At 44.2% G+C, this 21,588-nt stretch overlaps 1 protein-coding gene across 9 annotated transcripts in view; it reads left to right on the forward strand.

Annotated features, from left to right (window-relative positions):
* Window positions 1–21,588, forward strand: part of KDM6B (lysine demethylase 6B) — a 511,446-nt gene that overhangs the window by 450,969 nt on the left and 38,889 nt on the right. For all 9 annotated transcript variants that reach the window (XM_069218686.1, XM_069218685.1, XM_069218684.1 and 6 more), the window contains 5 exons: window positions 15,957–16,083; window positions 19,004–19,109; window positions 19,608–19,813; window positions 20,228–20,298; window positions 21,086–21,157. In XM_069218686.1, coding sequence (XP_069074787.1) covers window positions 15,957–16,083; window positions 19,004–19,109; window positions 19,608–19,813; window positions 20,228–20,298; window positions 21,086–21,157 — 582 coding nt within the window. The remainder of the gene's footprint in view (window positions 1–15,956; window positions 16,084–19,003; window positions 19,110–19,607; window positions 19,814–20,227; window positions 20,299–21,085; window positions 21,158–21,588) is intronic.

A 21,588-nucleotide genomic window follows, 5' to 3' on the forward strand; every position in this document is an offset into this window, starting at 1 on the left:
CTATCAAGAGGAAGCTTACATTTCAGGAGGCCTTAGACACTATTCTGCCACCTAAAAAGTTTGACCTCAGCCTTCTCCACCACAATGTCCTGTGCTTTGTTCTACCCCTCCACCACCTCCCTATTCTCCTTATTACTGAACCACAGTTTTCTCTACAGGGTTCATCACTACCTCCGGGAAATGATTTAGGGGACATTGACCCATAGGATTCATACGATCTAGATCCCATTTTACCAAATGTCCCTGATCTATATCCAGCACACCCATCACCTCCCGAAGAATCAAGTTCATATCAGCAGGGCAGTTGCATACCACAACATCCACATGCACACTGACCCTATCGAAGAATATTTCCTCTGACACATTAACTACCACACCTAAGGAAAGTCAGTTTTACCTATGTTACTTGGCATGCTTAGACATGCCAATTATATTTTTAATGAATCTGTTAGGTCTAGCGTTATCACCACAAGGGTAGATAAAAAAAAAAAAAAATACAAAGCTGCGCCTACAGACCCTATATTTATACTTGTACATATCCCTCCTGACTCGGTAGTAGTCAGCACAGCATGAAATGTGCTAACAGACAATCCATAGGAGATGCACCTCCTCCTGAGACCAAAAAACTAGATTCAGCAGGGAAAAGAGTGGGTGCACAAGCTGCAAATCATTGGTGTATCACCAGTTCGCAGACACTTTTTGCACGTTATGCCAGGGCCCGCTGGAACGAAATGGAGGATCTTCTCCAGTACCTCCCCAAGGAACACCGAAAAAGGGCACAAGAGAGAGTTCCTGAGGGTCAAACCTTCTCAAATAATTTCATCAGGTGTGCAACTGATGCCTCAGCACGTGGTATTAATACTAGTATCATCAGAAGACACGCTTGGCTAAGATGTTCAGGGTTCAAGCCAGAAATTAAGCAGGCAGTTCTCAACATGCCTTTTGATAGGAAACATTTGTTTGGTCAAGAAGTTGACAACACCATAGAGAAGCCCAAGAAAGACTAGCCAACAGCAAAGACTATGGGGGCATTACCAACATACCACAATGGGGTAATTTTTGTCACCCACAATTCAGGGGAGGCTTCAAGCAAGCTTGTACTCAGCCTTCCTCCTTGCAAAGTAAGCAAGGCATCCATTTCTATAATAGAGGCTCCTACAGAGGTGCAAACAACAGAGGTGCAAACAACGGAGGCAGAGGAAAGACAACCAGCTCCAGAGCATCCCGTTCCACTGCATGCCAGTGACTTTTTTTTATACGCCTTCCACCGGCCAACTCCTCTTCAGTAGGACAAGACAAATATTCCTTCCTTTAATTGTACAATATCACCACTGACCAATGGGTTCTCTCAGTTATCCAACATGGTTACTGTCTAATGCTTACTTCCACTCCGACGAACATTCTCCCTTGGATTCACAAACTCTCACAAGAAGATCTTACCCTTCTCTTAGAAGATGTGCAATGCCTTCTTCTCAAAGGGGTTATAGAAAAAGTTCCTCCCTCGTAGCAAGGCTTAGGAGTATACTCCATCATACCAAACAAGAACTGGTCACTCAGGCCTATTCTGGATCTCAGACCACTAACCTCTAAATTCTCTCGATGCGTTTTCATATGGTCACTCTCCAGGCTATCATTCCATTCTTACAGCAGGGCAACTTCATGAAAACTCTAGATCTAAAGGACGCATATTTTCATATTCCCATTCATCCAGCACACCAAACGTACCTCAGAAGGAAAACATTATCAGTTCAAAGTTTTACCATTCTGGGTAACTACCGCCCCAGGGTCTTCACATAATGACCAGCAGTAGTTACAGCATACCTCAGATGTTAACACATCCATGTCTTCTCCTACTTGAACGATTGGCTCATCAAAGCCAGTACCATCCAGCACTGACCGCATCACACTCCGGTCACAGAGACCTCCTACGCACTCTGGAATTCACAATCAGCTTCAACAAATCCCATCTCCAACATTAGTAGATACAGCCTTATATAGGAGAAATTCTCAATGCTCAGATAGGGTTGGTATATATTTTCCACTTTCATTTCTCAGCTACAGGAAAATCAAACTTAAAAATTCAGGACAATGATGCAGCTACTAGGGAAGATGGCATCTTGTATTGCCATTGATCCCTATGCCAAACCACACATGCGTCCCTTACAGCAGTGTCTGTTTCATCAGTGGTCTCAGTCACAGGGTTATCTCCAAGATCTAGTGTTCCACCAACCTTTCCAAGGGGGTGCCCTTTCAGGACCCTGTGCCTCAAATTACTCTTAACTGCAGATGCATCAGACAGGTAGGGGAGCTCACCTCAACAACATCGCCTTACAAGGAATATGGGATCCCATTCAACAAGCCTCCCACATCAATTACTTGTAGTTGCAGGCAGGTTTTTTTGTTGTTGTTGTGGTTTTTTTTTCTGTTTTTATGCAGTGAATGCCTTTCTGCCACAACTCTCCCAAAAGTAGTTCTAGTCTGCACAGACAACATAGCAGCCATGTATTATCTGAAAAAACAGGGGTGGGGACACCCTCTTTACAGTGGTCCCATCTTGCTCAAACAATATGTAAGTGGGCAAATCACCACCGCATTCATTTAGTGGCAGAGTATCTCACAGGCATAGACAACCAACCAGTTTGCAGACCTACTCAGCAGGATGCAAGAACAAGTCCACGTATAAGAACTCCACCCACAAGTACTTCACCAGTACTTTAAAAAAATGGGAAACACCTCAAATAGATCTGTTCGCCACTGAAGAAAATACGAAATGGCAATACTTCGCCTCCAGATATCCTCACCCCTCAGTCAAAGGGCAATGCTGTATGGATGAATTGGTCATGGATATTTTATTACACTTTTCCCAAGACATTGTTTGTTTGCTGCATTTGCAAAAGGCGAATTTAGCATACACATCTATTTGTCTTCATTTAGTGTTTATAGCTGCTTACCTCCAAAACAGACAATATACTTCCAAAAGTAATTTAACAATTTTAACAATTTCATATCAGTCAATTGAATCAACAGTCTTTTTCCCACACCTAGACTCGATTGCAGAGAGAGCTCTTTTCACACACTAGATGTAAAAAGGGCTGTTATTATATTGTCAGGACCAAGCAATTTAGGAAATCTAAACAACTTTTTGTAGCATTTTCACAGCCTCATAAAGATATAGCCAGGTGGATAGTTAAATGCATTCAAACTTGCTAACCGAAAACGAAACGGCAGGTTCGATGGCATCTGTCGCTGTAGATACGCATGTTCTGCAATAGCTCGCCATCTGGTGTTGGGCCGGAGTGTTACAAGTTGTTTTTCTTCGAAGAAGTCTTTCGAGTCACGGGACCGAGTGACTCCTCCTTTTGTCTCCATTGCGCATGGGCGTCGACTCCATCTTCGATTGTTTTTTTTCCGCCATCGGGTTCGGACGTGTTCCTGTCGCTCCGAGTTTCGGAACGGAAAATTAGCTAATTTCGGAAGATTTTCGTCGGTATTGTTGCGTTCGGGATCGGCGTACTTAGATTCCACACCGCATCGAAGATCGAAGAGCTCCGGTGCCCTTCGGGGTAGTTTTTTCGATCCCCCGTCGGGGCCTGGTCGGCCCGACCGCGTGCTGAAGAACGCCGATGGAACGGACCCCGTTCCGTTTCTGCCCCAAATGCCACAATAAATACCCCTATACAGACCAACACTTGGTCTGTAACCTGTGCCTGTCACCTGAGCACAGTGAAGACACCTGTGAGGCCTGTCGTGCGTTCCGGTCCCGAAAGACACTGCGAGACCGTCGAGCCAGAAGACTTCAGATGGCGTCCGCGCCGACAGCCCACCGAGAGTTCGAGGAGCAGGAAGAGGAAGGTACCTTCTCGATCCAAGAATCGGACTCCGAAGGATTCGACGATACACAAACCGTGAGTAAGACGTCGAAAACCACACAGAAAAACATTTACAAGGCCCAGGGGACGCCACTGCCATCCGGCCATGGCTCCACCCATAAATTCGGTGACCGACCGTCGGCACCGAAAAAGGCCCAAACAGCGCCGAGGTCGTCCGACTCCGGTCGAGACACCGGCACGCAGCCTTCTCGGGACCGAGAAAGTGCTGGAGACAAGCCTCGACACAGAGATACCGGTGTGGACACGGCTCGACGCCGAGACAGCGGCACCGAAGAAGATAGACGCCGAGAGGTTTCGGCCCCGAAAAAGAAAAAAGTCACCTCGGAGCCGAAAAAACACGCAGACAGGGTTTCGATGCCGAAACAAACTGCAAGCGACCCAGCTTCAGGCTCTTATACAGAAGAGCACTCGCTAACCTCCCAGATGCAAAAGCATAGGTTTGAGGAAGAGCTACAAACAACTGATGTGGACCATACGCAAAAGCGTATCTTCATACAGCAGGGGACAGGAAAAATAAGCACCCTTCCCCCCATTAGGAGAAAGAGAAGGTTGGAGTTCCAGACTGAACAGACACCACAACCAAAAGTGGTGAAAAGAGTTACCCCACCACCCTCTCCTCCACCTGTGATTAACGTCTCACCAGCACAAACTCCTTCACATTCCCCAGCTCACACCACCATGAGCCAGGGTGACCAAGATCAAGACGCATGGGACCTATACGATGCCCCAGTGTCAGATAACAGTCCGGAGGCATACCCTACGAAGCCATCTCCACCAGAAGACAGCACCGCGTATTCTCAAGTGGTGGCTAGAGCAGCACAATTTCACAACGTAAGCCTCCACTCAGAACTATGCTCCCTGGTATGCTCCGGCACGCGAAAGAAATCTTTAAGGAGCCGGTCAAAAGTAGGGCAATCACACCAAGGGTGGAAAAAAAGTATAAGGCGCCTCCTACAGACCCGGTTTTCATCACTACACAGCTGCCACCAGACTCTGTCGTTGTAGGAGCAGCTAGGAAAAGGGCCAATTCCCACACATCTGGAGATGCACCACCCCCAGATAAAGAAAGCCGCAAGTTCGATGCAGCTGGTAAGAGTCGCAGCACAAGCTGCAAACCAGTGGCGCATCGCGAACTCCCAGGCACTACTTGCGCGCTATGACAGAGCCCACTGGGATGAGATGCAACATCTCATTGAACATCTGCCCAAGGACTTACAAAATAGGGCAAAACAAGTGGTTGAGGAGGGACAGACCATTTCCAACAACCAGATCCGCTCCTCCATGGACGCTGCAGATAGAGCTGCACGGACAATTAATACATCTGTAACTATCAGAAGGCATGCATGGCTCCGAACGTCTGGATTTAAACCAGAGATTCAACAAGCAGTTCTCAATATGCCTTTTAATGAAAAAGAACTGTTCGGTCCAGAAGTGGACACAGCGATTGAGAAACTCAAAAAAGATACGGACACTGCCAAAGCCATGGGCGCACTCTACTCCCCGCAGAGCAGAGGGAATTACAGCACATTCCGTAAAACGCCCTTTCGAGGGGGGTTTCGGGGTCAAAGCACACAAGCCAGCACCTCACAAGCAACACCGTCCAGTTACCAGGGACAGTATAGAGGAGGTTTTCGGGGACAATATAGAGGAGGGCAATTCCCTAGAAATAGAGGAAGATTTCAGAGCCCCAAAACCCCTACTACTAAACAGTGACTCACATGTCACTCACCCCCTCCACACAACACCAGTGGGGGGAAGAATAAGTCATTATTACAAAGCATGGGAGGAAATCACTACAGACACTTGGGTTCTAGCAATTATCCAACATGGTTATTGCATAGAATTTCTACAATTCCCTCCAAACATACCACCAAAAGCACAAAATTTGACAACACACCATTCCAATCTCCTGGAGATAGAAGTGCAGGCACTATTGCAAAAGAATGCAATCGAATTAGTGCCAAACACACAAATAAACACAGGAGTTTACTCACTGTACTTTCTGATACCAAAGAAGGACAAAACGCTGAGACCAATCCTAGACCTCAGAGTAGTGAACACTTTCATCAAATCAGACCACTTTCACATGGTCACACTACAAGAAGTATTGCCATTGCTAAAACTACACGACTACATGGCAACTTTAGACCTCAAGGATGCTTATTTCCATATACCAATACACCCATCGCACAGGAAATACCTAAGGTTTGTATTCAAAGGAATACATTACCAATTCAAGGTACTGCCTTTCGGATTAACAACCGCACCGAGAGTCTTTACCAAATGCCTAGCGGTAGTCGCTGCACACATAAGAAGGCAGCAAATACATGTGTTCCCATATCTAGACGACTGGCTAATCAAGGCCCATTCGTTAATACAGTGCTCAAATCACACAAACCATATCATACAAACCCTCTTCAAACTAGGGTTCACCGTCAATTTCACAAAATCCAAAATTCTGCCACGCAAGGTACAATAATACCTGGGAGCCATAATAGACACATCAAAAGGAGTAGCCACTCCAAGTCCACAAAGAATTCGAACTTTCAACACCATCATACAACGCATGTATCCAACACAAAGGATACACGCAAAGATGGTACTACAACTCCTAGGCATGATGTCTTCATGCATAGCCATTGTCCCAAACGCAAGACTGCACATGAGGCCCTTACAACAGTGCCTAGCATCACAATGGTCACAAGCACAGGGTCACCTTCTAGATCTGGTGTTAATAGACCGCCAAACTTACCTCTCGCTTCTATGGTGGAACAACATAAATTTAAACAAAGGGCGGCCTTTCCAAGACCCAGTGCCACAATACGTAATAACAACAGATGCTTCCATGACAGGGTGGGGAGCACACCTCGATCAACACAGCATACAAGGACAATGGAACGTACATCAAACAAAACTGCATATAAATCACCTAGAACTTCTAGCAGTTTTTCAAGCACTAAAAGCTTTCCAACCAATAATAGTTCACAAATACATTCTCGTCAAAACAGACAACATGACAACAATGTATTATCTAAACAAGCAGGGGGGGACGCACTCCACGCAGTTAAGCCTGCTAGCACAAAAGATTTGGCGTTGGGCAATTCACAACCAAATTCGCCTAATAGCACAATTTATACCAGGGATCCAAAATCAACTCGCAGACAATCTCTCTCGAGATCACCAACAGGTCCACGAATGGGAAATTCACCCCCAAATTCTAAACACTTATTTCAAACTCTGGGGAACACCTCAGATAGACTTGTTTGCGACAAGGGAGAACGCAAAATGCCAAAACTTCGCATCCAGATACCCACACGAACAATCCCAAGGCAATGCCCTATGGATGAACTGGTCAGGGATATTTGCTTACGCTTTTCCTCCTCTCCCTCTCCTTCCTTACCTGGTAAACAAACTCAGTCAAAGCAAACTCAAACTCATATTGATAGCACCAACTTGGGCAAGGCAACCCTGGTACACAACGCTACTAGACCTATCAGTAGTACCCTGCATCAAATTGCCCAACAGGCCAGATCTGTTGACACAGCACAACCAAAAGATCAGACACCCAGATCCAGCATCGCTGAATCTAGCAATCTGGCTCCTGAAATCCTAGAATTCGGGCACTTACAACTTACCCAAGAATGTATGGAAGTCATAAAACAAGCCAGAAGGCCATCCACCAGGCACTTCTATGCAAGTAAATGGAAGAGGTTTGTTTGCTACTGCCATATTAATCAAATACAACCATTACACACAACTCCAGAACATGTAGTGGGTTACTTGCTTCACTTACAAAAATCTAACCTGGCTTTCTCTTCCATTAAAATACACCTTGCAGCAATATCTGCATACCTGCAGACTACCTATTCAACTTCCCTATATAAGATACCAGTCATTAAAGCATTCATGGAGGGCCTTAGGAGAATTATACCACCAAGAACACCACCTGTTCCTTCATGGAACCTAAATGTTGTCCTAACTAGACTTATGGGTCCACCTTTTGAACCCATGCACTCCTGCGACATACAGTTCCTAACCTGGAAGGTGGCATTTCTCATCGCCATTACTTCCCTAAGAAGAGTAAGCGAGATTCAGGCGTTTACAATACAGGAACCTTTTATACAACTACACAAGAATAAGGTCGTCCTAAGGACCAATCCTAAATTTTTGCCAAAGGTTATTTCACCGTTCCATCTAAATCAAACAGTGGAACTTCCAGTGTTCTTTCCACAGCCAGATACCGTAGCTGAAAGGGCACTACATACATTAGATGTCAAAAGAGCATTGATGTATTACATTGACAGAACAAAAAACATCAGAAAGACTAAACAACTATTTATTGCATTTCAAAAACCTCATGCAGGAAACCCAATATCAAAACAAGGTATAGCCAGATGGATAGTTAAATGCATCCAAATCTGCTACCTTAAAGCTAAACGACAGCTGCCCATTACACCAAGGGCACACTCAACCAGAAAGAAAGGTGCTACCATGGCCTTTCTAGGAAACATCCCAATGCAAGAAATATGTAAGGCAGCCACATGGTCTACGCCTCACACATTCACCAAGCACTACTGTGTAGACGTGTTATCCGCACAACAAGCCACAGTAGGTCAAGCCGTATTAAGAACATTATTTCAAACTACTTCCACTCCTACAGGCTGATCCACCGCTTTTGGGGAGATAACTGCTTACTAGTCTATGCAGAACATGCGTATCTACAGCGACAGATGCCATCGAACTGAAAATGTCACTTACCCAGTGTACATCTGTTCGTGGCATCAGTCGCAGTAGATTCGCATGTGCCCACCCGCCTCCCCGGGAGCCTGTAGCAGTTTGGAAGTTACCTTCAATTATTTATATATGTATCATCTCAACCTTAAATAGGTGCATACTTAGTCACTCCATTGCATGGGCACTATTACTACAATTCAACTCCTACCTCACCCTCTGCGGGGGAAAAACAATCGAAGATGGAGTCGACGCCCATGCGCAATGGAGACAAAAGGAGGAGTCACTCGGTCCCGTGACTCGAAAGACTTCTTCGAAGAAAAACAACTTGTAACACTCCGGCCCAACACCAGATGGCGAGCTATTGCAGAACATGCGAATCTACTGCGACTGATGCCACGAACAGATGTACACTGGGTAAGTGACATTTTCATTACCTATTGCCCCTAGAGTAAATTCCACCAGAAAGAAAGGTGCTTCGGTGTGTATTTTTTTAGGTAACATTCCAATAGCAGACATATGTAAAGCTGCTAAAGGGTCTACAACACATACATTTACTAAACACTAGTGTAGATGTTGTAGCACAACTACAAGCCAGTGTTTGACAAGCAGTACTCAGAACACTTTTTCAAGTAACTCCAACTCCTACAGGCTAGCTACAGCTTACTTGGAGGGACTGCTTTACAGTCTATACAAAGCATGTGTATCTCCGCCACACATGCCATCGAACAGAAACTGTTACTTACCCAGTAGAATTCTGCTCGTGGCATGTAGTGCTGTAGAGTCACATGCGCCCGCCCCCCTCCCCAGATGCCTGTGGTCATTGCAGTTGTAGTCTCATGTAAATATTGTATATATGTAAATACACTACATGGACATCTTTCTCTTTACTCTCTATACACTCTATACCTCACCCGCCTGCGGGGGAAAAAAAATCTAACTAAGGACTCAATGCCCATGCGCAGTATCATCGAGAGGAGGAATCACTCGAACTCGTGAATTTAAAAGATTTTTCAAACAAAAACACCTTGTAACATTCCGGACCCAACGCTAGATGGCGGAGTTATGCAAAGCATATGAATCTTCAGCACTACATGCCACCAAAAGATGTCTACTGGGTAAGTAACATTTTCCATATATAACATATGTACAACTACAATTCCCACACTTCTTTTAGACTTCTTTTAAAAGTGTGGTGAAATGGTTGCCTATTTGATAACTGAAGACGTTTCTCTACGCACCCAAAACCTACTATTTCATTCTGTTCAGTCAAGTGATGTCTCTTTGGACCAGGCCTTGTGTAACACAAGCTAATCGTTCCTAAATCTGTCTTTTACTGTTTTCTGAAACCCATAAATGTGAGAGTAAAGTTAAATAAATGCTGATAGCATAACATAATATGCAGCTGAGTAGGTCCTCACAACCCCAGTCCACCACCTGTTTTCTTTTCTTATTTTTTTTTTTTTTTTTTTTTAATCCATAACAAATACTGCGTTCATATTTGGTCTGTCTGTGCACCCACAAATCATTGGCTTTGTATCAGATGCTGAACATGCTGCTGCATCGGGTTTGTCTGTTGCATGTCTACAGATTTTACACAAAAAAATCTGTGTATTAAGATGCCTTTGATTTCCCACTAGTATGGCCATTCTCACTCCTAAAATCAAGATACCCATTTATACGGGGTCTTTTTCTATGGTGTGGAGTACAGTTATGATGTGAACTAAGGTGCCGTATGGTAGTTTATCACAGTTAAATACATTGTTTTGTTTGTCTCTCTTGATAGGGTACACAGTTACTGAAAATATCCACAATAAGCTTTTGTAGCATGAATCTCTTCTAGATGTACATGCTGTGCCTATTTCACTATCTAGTAGTTTGAGCCGGAAAGTCCTACTTGTTTTAACTTTTTTTTTTTTCTTCTCTCCTCTTGGTGTTGGGTGTGTCTGGTGAAACCAGATTCCACTGGAGCAGACTATTGAACTCCCCTTTGTGTGGCCAAGCCATCAGAATATTTTTTTACTGCATGAGATTGTGTAGGAACTTGGCTCTGTATGTGCTATTTCAAAGTAAGGAATAGCATGCACAGAGTCCAAGGGTTCCCCTTAGAGGTAAAATAGTGGTAAAAAGAGATAATACTAATGCTCTATTTTGTGGTAGTGTGGTCGAGCAGTAGGCTTATCCAAGGAGTAGTGTTAAGCATTTGTTGTACATACACATAGACAATAAATGAGGTACACACACTCGGAGACAAATCCAGCCAATAGGTTTTGTTATAGAAAAATATATTTTCTTAGTTTATTTTAAGAACCACAGGTTCAAATTTAACATGTAATATCTTGTTTGAAAGGTATTGCAGGTAAGTACATTAGGAACTTTGAATCATTTCAATTGCATGTATACTTTTCAAGTTATTCACAAATAGCTACTTTAAAAGTGGACACTTAGTGCAATTTTCACAGTTCCTGGGGGAGGTAAGTTTTTGTTAGTTTTACCAGGTAAGTAAGACACTTACAGGGTTCAGTTCTTGGTCCAAGGTAGCCCACCGTTGGGGGTTCAGAGCAACCCCAAAGTTACCACACCAGCAGCTCAGGGCCGGTCAGGTGCAGAGTTCAAAGTGGTGCCCAAAACGCATAGGCTTCAATGGAGAGAAGGGGGTGCCCCGGTTCCGGTCGGCTTGCAGGTAAGTACCCGCGTCTTCGGAGGGCAGACCAGGGGGGTTTTGTAGGGGCACCGGGGGGACACAAGCCCACACAGAAATTTCACCCTCAGCGGCGCGGGGGCGGCCGGGTGCAGTGTTAGAACAAGCGTCGGGTTCGCAATGTAAGTCAATGAGAGATCAAGGGATCTCTTCAGCGCTGCAGGCAGGCAAGGGGGGGCTTCCTCGGGGAACCCTCCACTTGGGCAAGGGAGAGGGACTCCTGGGGGTCACTTCTGCAGTGAAAGTCCGGTCCTTCAGGTCCTGGGGGCTGCGGGTGCAGGGTCTTTTCCAGGCGTCGGAACTTAGGTTTCAGAGAGTCGTGGTCAGGGGAAGCCTCGGGATTCCCTCTGCAGGCGGCGCTGTGGGGGCTCAGGGGGGACAGGTTTTGGTACTCACAGTCGTAGCGTAGTCCGGGGGTCCTCCCTGAGGTGTTGGTTCTCCACCAGCCGAGTCGGGGTCGCCGGGTGCAGTGTTGCAAGTCTCACGCTTCTTGCGGGGAGTTGCAGGGTTCTTTAAAGCTGCTTCTTGAAACAAAGTTGCAGTCTTTTTGGAGCAGGTCCGCTGTCCTCGGGAGTTTCTTGTCGTCGTCGAAGCAGGGCAGTCCTCGGAGGATTCAGAGGTCGCTGGTCCCTTTGGAAGGCGTCGCTGGAGCAGAGTTCTTTGGAAGGCAGGAGACAGGCCGTTGAGTTTCTGGAGCCAAGGCAGTTGTTGTCTTCTGGTCTTCCTCTGCAGGGGTTTTCAGCTGGGCAGTCCTTGTTCTTGTTGTTGCAGGAATCTAATTTTCTAGGGTTCAGGGTAGCCCTTAAATACTAAATTTAAGGGCGTGTTTAGGTCTGGGGGGTTAGTAGCCAATGGCTACTAGCCCTGAGGGTGGGTACACCCTCTTTGTGCCTCCTCCCAAGGGGAGGGGGTCACAATCCTAACCCTATTGGGGGAATCCTCCATCTGCAAGATGGAGGATTTCTAAAAGTTAGTCACCTCAGCTCAGGACACCTTAGGGGCTGTCCTGACTGGCCAGTGACTCCTCCTTGTTATTCTCATTACTTTCTCCGGCCTTGCCGCCAAAAGTGGGGGCCGGGGCCGGAGGGGGCGGGCAACTCCACTAGCTGGAGTGTCCTGCGGTGCTGTGACAAAGGGGTGAGCCTTTGAGGCTCACCGCCAGGTGTTACAGCTCCTGCCTGGGGGAGGTGTTAGCATCTCCACCCAGTGCAGGCTTTGTTACTGGCCTCAGAGTGACAAAGGCACTCTCCCCATGGGGCCAGCAACATGTCTCTAGTGTGGCAGGCTGCTGGAACTAGTCAGCCTACACAGATAGTCGGTTAAGTTTCAGGGGGCACCTCTAAGGTGCCCTCTGGGGTGTACTTTGCAATAAAATGTACACTGGCATCAGTGTGCATTTATTGTGCTGAGAAGTTTGATACCAAACTTCCCAGTTTTCAGTGTAGCCATTCTGGTGCTGTGGAGTTCGTGTAAAACAGACTCCCAGACCATATACTCTTATGGCTACCCTGCACTTACAATGTCTAAGGTTTTGCTTAGACACTGTACGGGTACAGTGCTCATGCACTGGTACCCTCACCTATGGTATAGTGCACCCTGCCTTAGGGCTGTAAGGCCTGCTAGAGGGGTGTCTTACCTATACTGCATAGGCAGTGAGAGGCTGGCATGGCACCCTGAGGGGAGTGCCATGTCGACTTACTCGTTTTGTCCTCACTAGCACACACAAGCTGGCAAGCAGTGTCTGTGCTGAGTGAGAGGTCTCCAGGGTGGCATAAGACATGCTGCAGCCCTTAGAGACCTTCCTTGGCATCAGGGCCCTTGGTACTAGAAGTACCAGTTACAAGGGACTTATCTGGATGCCAGGGTCTGCCAATTGTGGATACAAAAGTACAGGTTAGGGAAAGAACACTGGTGCTGGGGCCTGGTTAGCAGGCCTCAGCACACTTTCAATTGTAAACATAGCATCAGCAAAGGCAAAAAGTCAGGGGGCAACCATGCCAAGGAGGCATTTCCTTACAGATTGTGTATGACATAGTTCTAACTGTGTCTCTGTACCACTAGGTGACTTTTTTTCTAAATGTCCTCTGACTGAGAGAGTGTAAAATGCTGAAGCAATGTTCTTGGACTCTGAGTTGATTTGGCGTATTCTGTATGAAGTAATTGGCAAACTGTTGTCATGAAGTCCTGATATTTTAGCTCCAACAGCTTCCCTTCATGAGTCCTTGTTGCTTTAGAATGTAGATATCTATCTTTCATCTTGTTACATTTCACTTGGGGCTAATGCCATGATGTTCCTATTTAAGCGCTACTACTATGAAGGCATACCTGGTAACTGAACGGCTTGGTTCCTTTTTGAGGTTTACTAAACGGGAATATCAATTGATAATCTGTAATTGGCCAGTACAGTTAGTCTCTCGCTTTGAGGAAGGTGTGGCTACACACACAGTAGAATAGTTAACCTGGTATATGGGCTGGGCATTGCCAGAGAAGAAATCCTAGTTAGGCTGAGTTTGACCATTGTGTACAACCCACACCAAGTGATTGATCTGTCTGCTTTGGATTTCAAATCATCTGTTTATAAGTTTGCTTTTACCCCATCTCACCCTACAGCTAGAATGTTCATTTTTTGTGGTTTTGCTGAGTCCATTTACATTGCGTATTATTTTTTCCGGATAAACCTTACCCCTCATCACACATGCACATGAGTACAGAATGGGGTTTATTTCCTACTTTTCTTTTCAGGTAATGCCTTCTGAAAATGATTCACCAGCACTATGATGTGCATAATTGAACTGCAAGTAGAAGGAACAATTTTTTGTAAAATTAAAGACAGAGACTGAAAATTGGATGCCCCAGTGATATGGAGACAAATTGAGACACTAGTTTCTCTAAGGCTAAAACTTTGCCTTCCTCCCATTGAGGAAATGTAACTCTGTGGCCACCAAATTGTTTGCGCCTCTAGATTCTTTATAATGGTTTTTGCCGGTTTTCTGTCCTATAGCACCAGCATCCCTAATGAAATTGCTAAATACCAGTATAGAAGTGAGACTTTTTGCAGTTTTGCTGATGAACCGTTTATGGTCAACACTGTATTCAGCTATGTGATGCTCCTTCACATGGACTTAGAACAAATCCTATATTACCATGACCATTGTTAAACCTAAGAACTAAAGGTAAACAGGCCCTTCGCAAGAGTTCATGAAGTTTTCAGTTCCAGTCACTGCCAGGGTTTTAGGAATATTTGTTTTCCATCTGTTTCAAGTGACTTAGGTAAACAAAGCTCCGTCAAATACTGATCAGGCCTTGAAAAATCATAAAAATGCTACTAGACCTGCAGGTTGAGTAGCTTGAATAATCTACTTCACTTAACTGTAATGTACTTGACCTGGAAATGGGTCTCAAATTGTGTGACCCTAGGCAAATATTGTATTTTACAGTTGCATTTTTCGTCATGCTCACAAATGAGTGCACCTTCAAATATGGGAGTTCAGCATTTCTGCTGTAAATAACAAATCCTCTTTTGTTTGATTAAATACACTAAACGTTTGCTCGATGTATAGTAAATCTAGCCCACGTATAGGGTACACATGATCCATGCATGACTTGACTCTTAGTTTACTAAAAGCTTTGCCATCAGGACAGGTGTGTTTCTCAGTTTGTTTAAACACTCATTTTTCATAAATATATTACTAAAGCATGATGTGGTAGTGCACTGTCATTTACTGACAGTAAATTTCCAAGAAATGTCCAAAAACCTTCCCTCTAACTTGCAGCTTTACTGATAAAACGATATAATGTATTAACAGTCTCTGAAAATTGGGTTTCAGAAAACATTTACCAAATACACATCACCAAGTCAAGTGTTCTTACTTTTTTTTATCCTATTAAAATATTTTTTGTCATCACACAGAAGTACAAAAAATGGTCTTTCACAGCAGCTCCTGAAATATATTTTTAAATGTTTAAGTTGACCTGATACCAAAAGGCTTTCTTTTCACGTAGGCTAGACAGATCACCTTAGAAAATCCCGAAACTCTGCAGTTAGAAGGAAAAATATTGCATTGCAAGAAGACAAACTAATTTTTGACTCTGTCTCTGAACACAGAGCAGATGTGACAAGAATAAGATTTAAAGGCATCCTAATTGCCAATTCAGTTTCTGACTGAACCAAACACCCGTTCTTTGTCCCCTCGCTAGCATACAATAAAACTTGCCATAGCGAGTGTTGGAATAGATTTTTCGAGCCCTGGTGATGCACTGCTACTCCGGCATTGCCTTCCCTTCCCTTCCATTTTATCCCCACCCTTCGTTCCACTCCAAACATAACTTTTTATCTTTTTTTTGAGAGTTCACATTCGGCATTCTGCAGGAATTTCTATTCCATTCCAGAAGATCAGGAACTGCTTCAAGTAATGTAAGTCTCCAGCAGGACTTACAGTAGTCCCCAATTCTCTGATAGTTATAAAATCTCACTGGGACATCTTGCCCCATTATCAGCCAAGAACTCCCACCTCACAATCTGTACCAAATCCTCAATAGTTCCTTGTTAATGGCACAATTTTGCCCTCACTTACTAACTTTTGTTTCATGATCTGGGCATCTCCTTATCTAACACTATGTTCTTTCTGTTACAGGAATGTGAAGCAAAAGGACAAGTTTAAGGAGTCTTACGTGCTGCCGTCTTATTCTGTAAAGCCGCAGATGGGATCTGAGAAGAACCTTCCCAGGGAAAAACTCAACCCACCCACTCCTAGTATTTATGTATGTCCTGCCACCATTACCTCCTTTTTAGTTGTCTCTGAGGAAAATGCAGCTGTTTGTTTCCTAGGGGCAATTGTCGTGTTTCCAGTTCTTCACAATATACACACAGATGATTTTACCCCAAAGGTATATTAATCTCTCGCCTCCTGCTCTTTGCTGTTTACTGCATCATTTCGCCGCCTATGCAATTCTTGCATTGCAATGTGCAAGGCACTATTTTTACATCTCAGAAGTACACTTAATCATCACACTCATTTTGTTTATTTCTCAAATGCTATGGAGACGGAAATCAGCTTGAATTGTTTTCTTTTTTTACTGCATTAAGCTTATTTTTGATGATTTAGTCATCGGTGACAGCTGATCTGTCCTCAAGCTGTTTCTGTGTGAGGAGAGGGTAAGAGAACAGCTCAAGCTACCAACTTGTGCATCCACTGGTACAAAGCTTGCTATTAAGGAAGAAAACCACTGTTCCTTACTGGTGCTATGTCACACAGGACCAAGATGCCTGAATATTAGGATCATACTTGGAGAATAAGTGGAGGACGTTTTTGACCTCTGCCTTTGAAAGAATGTTAATGTACTGTTGCTTTGGTTTTTCCCAGGTAGCCTGCATCTGTTGGCACCCAAACCGATGGGATAGCTGCGAGCTTTGGCGGTATTGCTTTTGTAAACGTGTTTCGCCAGTCAGGAGAGGTGTTGCTTTAGCTTTGTTGCAGAAAACGTGCTGACTGACCATCGAGGGGCTGAGCTTTGCCATCCAATGAAATGGCACTTACCCGCATCCACAGCTGTTTATGTAGGACCACTACAGGGCTCGCAAAGCAAAACACAGTGCGCTTGTTATGGTGGGAGGATGCACCTAAACAAGTCTGCAATGTCCTGCCCTCATCTTCAATATTTGGCACTATCCTTACATCTGTTGCACGGATGTGAAAAATACTTGCCTATTTGTTCAGGCAAACTGGTCACAGTCAGACTGACACTTTTTTTTTCCCCAATAAAAAGTGAGACTAATATGCAACGAGCCAGGCCATGTTCATGGCTACCACATGTGAACATTTTTTTGCCCAACTGGTCCATATGCTTTGTCTGAAACTAGCAAGGGGGTGGTGTCATGTTTACTTGTGAGACCACTCCTGCACAGCCAAGCTCTCCAGGAAGACGACCAAGGTATTTTTTTTAGGCTGCCAATCTGGATTTCCAAGTAGCATCCTCCAAAACCACTGGCTTGGACTGCCTCTTGTCCCCCGGTCTGTGATACCAGATTGATCAGAGCCTTATTAACAGATAAGATGCCTTCGTCATGTTTCTATGATAAAATCTCTGTGTGAAGAGCTACAGGTCTTTAACTCAGGAACGTACATTGGTGATGTACACAGCAGGTTTTTTGTTTTTTTTTTATACCTGTTGAGAACCAAACTTGGTCAGAGGGTATTTCCTCCAGAGTTGGAAATTCAACCACTTTGGGATGTGTCCAGACCATTGAACTATTTATTGGAGGTCCACTAATAATCGAGACTTGGTGTCCAGAGGTAGCAAGAGCTTTACTGTCTTAAAACCGTCCTCCTCATTCAATTCTAAGGCATGTAGTTGGAAACCGAATCATACCCAATTCTGTGTTACGTGTTGGAGTAAGTGCCCCCTAGGGACAAGCAGCACCTCTTTGAGGGTAAGAGACTAAATTTATATCTAGCCGTCTCTAAAATCTGGTGGGTACCAGACTTAATTAGGTGCATTCTGGAGGGTGTCATAGGGCACAGGCTTGTGAAATGGTGTGTAGGCTCGCTTCTAAGCACAGTGGCTGAGAAAGACTGCTCAGTTAGAGCGGCAGCCACACCACAGTTGACCAAAGTGTGTGCTTTGACTGACATGACAACAGGAAAAGGAGGCATTAGTGTAGCCTCCATAATGACCTGATCTTCCTGAAGGGACAAAATTGTAGTGGGAATTTTCAGTAATGATAGAGACCCTAGGACAGGAATGGATTCCAATGAAGAGGAGATGGTGTGCGGCCTTCCTCTAAATAACTGAGCAGTACGATGGTAATTACGGTCGTTAAGACTTTTCCGGATCTACAGCACGAGTTGAAGTTTGCCAACCGCAGGAGATTTTGGGTACTTACAAATTAAACATGACCTAGAGTCTTGGTAGGATTGACTGGGGAGAAGTTCAAGATCTTTTCCTTTTGCAAGTACGATTGCTAATGGATGAAATGAGAAACATTAATGCGGATGTGCAGGCAAAACAAGACGCACTATCAGCACTTCATGCTTAATTAAGTATTGCTATATATTCGATGCACGGCATGTGGATTCAGAATAGAGACATGCAGCAAAAATAAAAAACTTGTAACAACAGTTCTGCAGTTTGAGATGATTCTAGATTATCATAGGCTCCTCCCTTCTCACCTCTTTGAAAAGAGGAGTTGTGCATACTATTCAGTACCTAACTATATTAAAATATCTTGTCCTCACGTATGACTGTCAATGAAAATAGAATTTAAAGGGGGCAAGCATGCAGTGAGGCATAGCTGGTTGGCTATTGCATGGCTATTGCCATGTGACATACAGATTAACATGTATTTTTGACGCCCTTAAAACATTTATTTGTAACCTTTCTCTAGATGTATAGACTTTGTTCGCAACATCTAATGTAGAATAGTATCATGCTTCAAAACTGTTTCAGGCATCTGACTTTTCCTTCTCAAAGGTGTATATAATGTGTAAGCTCGTGCTGTGTGACCTTTCTGCTAGGCACTAATGAGGATAGCATATACAATCCATGATATTTCTGTGTCAGAAATACAAAGGTGGGCTAGAGGGTCCATGCTAAAGAAGAAAGTTTTGCTATTTTAGCATTTGTGATTGCAGGAGATAACTCTAAATGTTTTTAACACCGAACATGCCTCTTCTGCCCGCAGTTGGAGAGCAAGCGAGATGCCTTCTCTCCGGTGCTACTGCAGTTCTGCACAGACTCCAAGAACCCCATCACTGTGATTAGAGGCCTGGCTGGTTCACTGCGACTCAGTAAGTGATGGCATAAATACCATGCATTTGTGATGACCACTTCTACTTCCCTGACATCCTTGGCAGGGAGATGACATTTTTCATAGTCTCTGTTTTGGGCCTTATTTTATTGCCCTAGATTCCTCACTTCCAGTAGTCTTGCCTCTCTAGGGCTACCGCCTATACAAGTGCACTGCTCCTTTTCTCCTGGTCCCCACTTCATTTCTTCCTTCTTTCTTTGGACTGTCTTAATAGGTTACTGATTCTGGGTCCTTTCTATGCTCATATCCTTAAAAGGATTATTGTAACAGTTTTTAATGTACTTGAGAACTCAGTGTGTCAAAGGGCAGCCATGTGTGCACACTAGGAGACTGCTGAGATGTGCATGTGTCCCGCATTCTCCCAAAAGAGAGGAACCCATGGACTTCATATGCTTTATAACTATCCTATGTAAAACAGGCTCCCTGTTTTTTTACTCTTGCATTCTTTATTTGTCTAACCCTTTTATCCCCCTCACAGACCTCGGCCTCTTCTCTACCAAGACATTGGTGGAGGCAAATTCTGAGCACTCTGTGGAGGTTCGGACACAGGTGCAGCAGCCTTCAGACCAGAATTGGGATCCTGCGGGCAGCAAGCAGGTGTGGCCATGCGAAAGCAGCCGCTCTCATACCACCATTGCCAAGTATGCTCAATACCAAGCTTCATCCTTTCAGGAATTCTTGCAGGTAAATGCCAGGGTGAGGAGCCAAGTGTGAGAGAATCTTAATGATAAAACAGTGGTATGAGTAGGTGTGAGATAGAGAATTCACTTCTGCTACCTGTGCACTACCTAGTATGATAATAACCATCACTACATTTACGAAGTGTAGTGCAGTCTACCATTTATCTCAAGATACTGATAACAGGTGTTAAATATGTGTGTCAAGGAATCTGTCAGTTTGCTTCCAGTGATGTAGCTCTTGTTTTTAAGAGAAGCTTGTGCATCTTCCTCGGTGATGTATGGGTCATATATGCCAACTACTGCCACTAATTCGGTGGGCTTGCGTGCATTTAGTTTTCAGTAGTTTTGTTTTCTTGAAATACACCATTGGATGGTCTATCGCAGTTGATAAAAATATGTTTCACCTCCATTTTTACAGGATGAAAAGGAAAGCGAAGATGAAGATGAAGAGCTCACTAAGCCCGACAGAAAATCGGCCTCTAATCCAAGGTAAAACCCGTCTTTGTTTAGCAAATAACCGGCATTATGAACAGAAGATCTTTTGAGTAATACTTCCACTTCTGATAGGGTGACTCCAGACTTGTACTTGGAAATAGTGCCTTGTGTATACCTTGTCACCGGCTGGATACAACTCTAGTAACTTGAGCACTTCACTCACTACATTAGCAACCTTTAAGGGAGCTTGAAAGCAGTGATACAATGTTAATACATTTGCGTCTTGCTTTGCTGTTTGAGGTCAGATCCCAAATGATTTGTTCTGAAGTCTTAGTCTGTAATATGTGTGTAATTTGAGGCATATCTGTTGTCAGATTGCTGAGCATGTATAATCTGTGTAAGATGAGGTATGGCTTTGATGTTTTTCAGCCTGAATGTGCTGGAGCAGTGAAAATCTATGCCATGCAGTTTTTTTTTTTTTTTTTTTTTTGAGGGGTCAGTGCCACGATTGGCCAGGAAACGTAGCTAACAATGGTGTAGTGAACCCTAATAATTGCTGTATTGTACAACCCCAATAGCAGGCAAAGGAACCAGTTTCCTTGCACCAGGTCTAACTTGGAGTATCCTTTCAGTGACCCCTGTGTATCCTTCTCTGATCTAATCGCAAACAGTTGTGTCTGGCTGGAAAACATTCACTTTGTCTAGGGTGGACTGGCCACGTAGGAATTTGACAGATTGTCATTTTTGTCAGGGCAGAGGATCATTTATTGTAGTTTGGAAATAACTATTTAAGGTGTGTCTGGCTTCATTTAGTCTAATCCCCTTCCCATTCCTCCTTTAGCATTACTGTGGATGTCAAGAACCCACATATCATCAAGTTTGGAACCAACATCGATCTCTCAGATCCCAAATGGTAAGTCAATAATTTGCCATCAACTTTAACATTTCAAGTGGGTTGGGAGGTGAGACCCTACCCCCCTGCTTCTCCTAAACGAAAAGAAGGAACCGAATATTTCAGATATGAGGGTGCCGATTGTGAGATCAAGACGTATGGCATTAATTTAATAACAAAATTGAGTTATTTAAACAGTGGAAGACAACACTTCTGAAGCACTGAGGAATAGTTCTTGATAGTGGGTGGCGATAACTAAGGTGTGGTTGTCTGACTGTAGAAGCGGAGGGCATATTGAAAGTCACCTGGAGGACAATGTTTTAAACAGTTATAGACAAATGCAATGCATGATGGGAGGTAGGGGAAAGAAGAGCATACTGTAAGGTGAGGTCACACAAATAGGCCATGCAAAAGGTGGATCTCAAATGTTAAGATACTGTTGGGTGGTGGTT

Source organism: Pleurodeles waltl, chromosome 12, assembly GCF_031143425.1.
Source record: "Pleurodeles waltl isolate 20211129_DDA chromosome 12, aPleWal1.hap1.20221129, whole genome shotgun sequence".
Taxonomy (NCBI): domain Eukaryota; kingdom Metazoa; phylum Chordata; class Amphibia; order Caudata; family Salamandridae; genus Pleurodeles; species Pleurodeles waltl.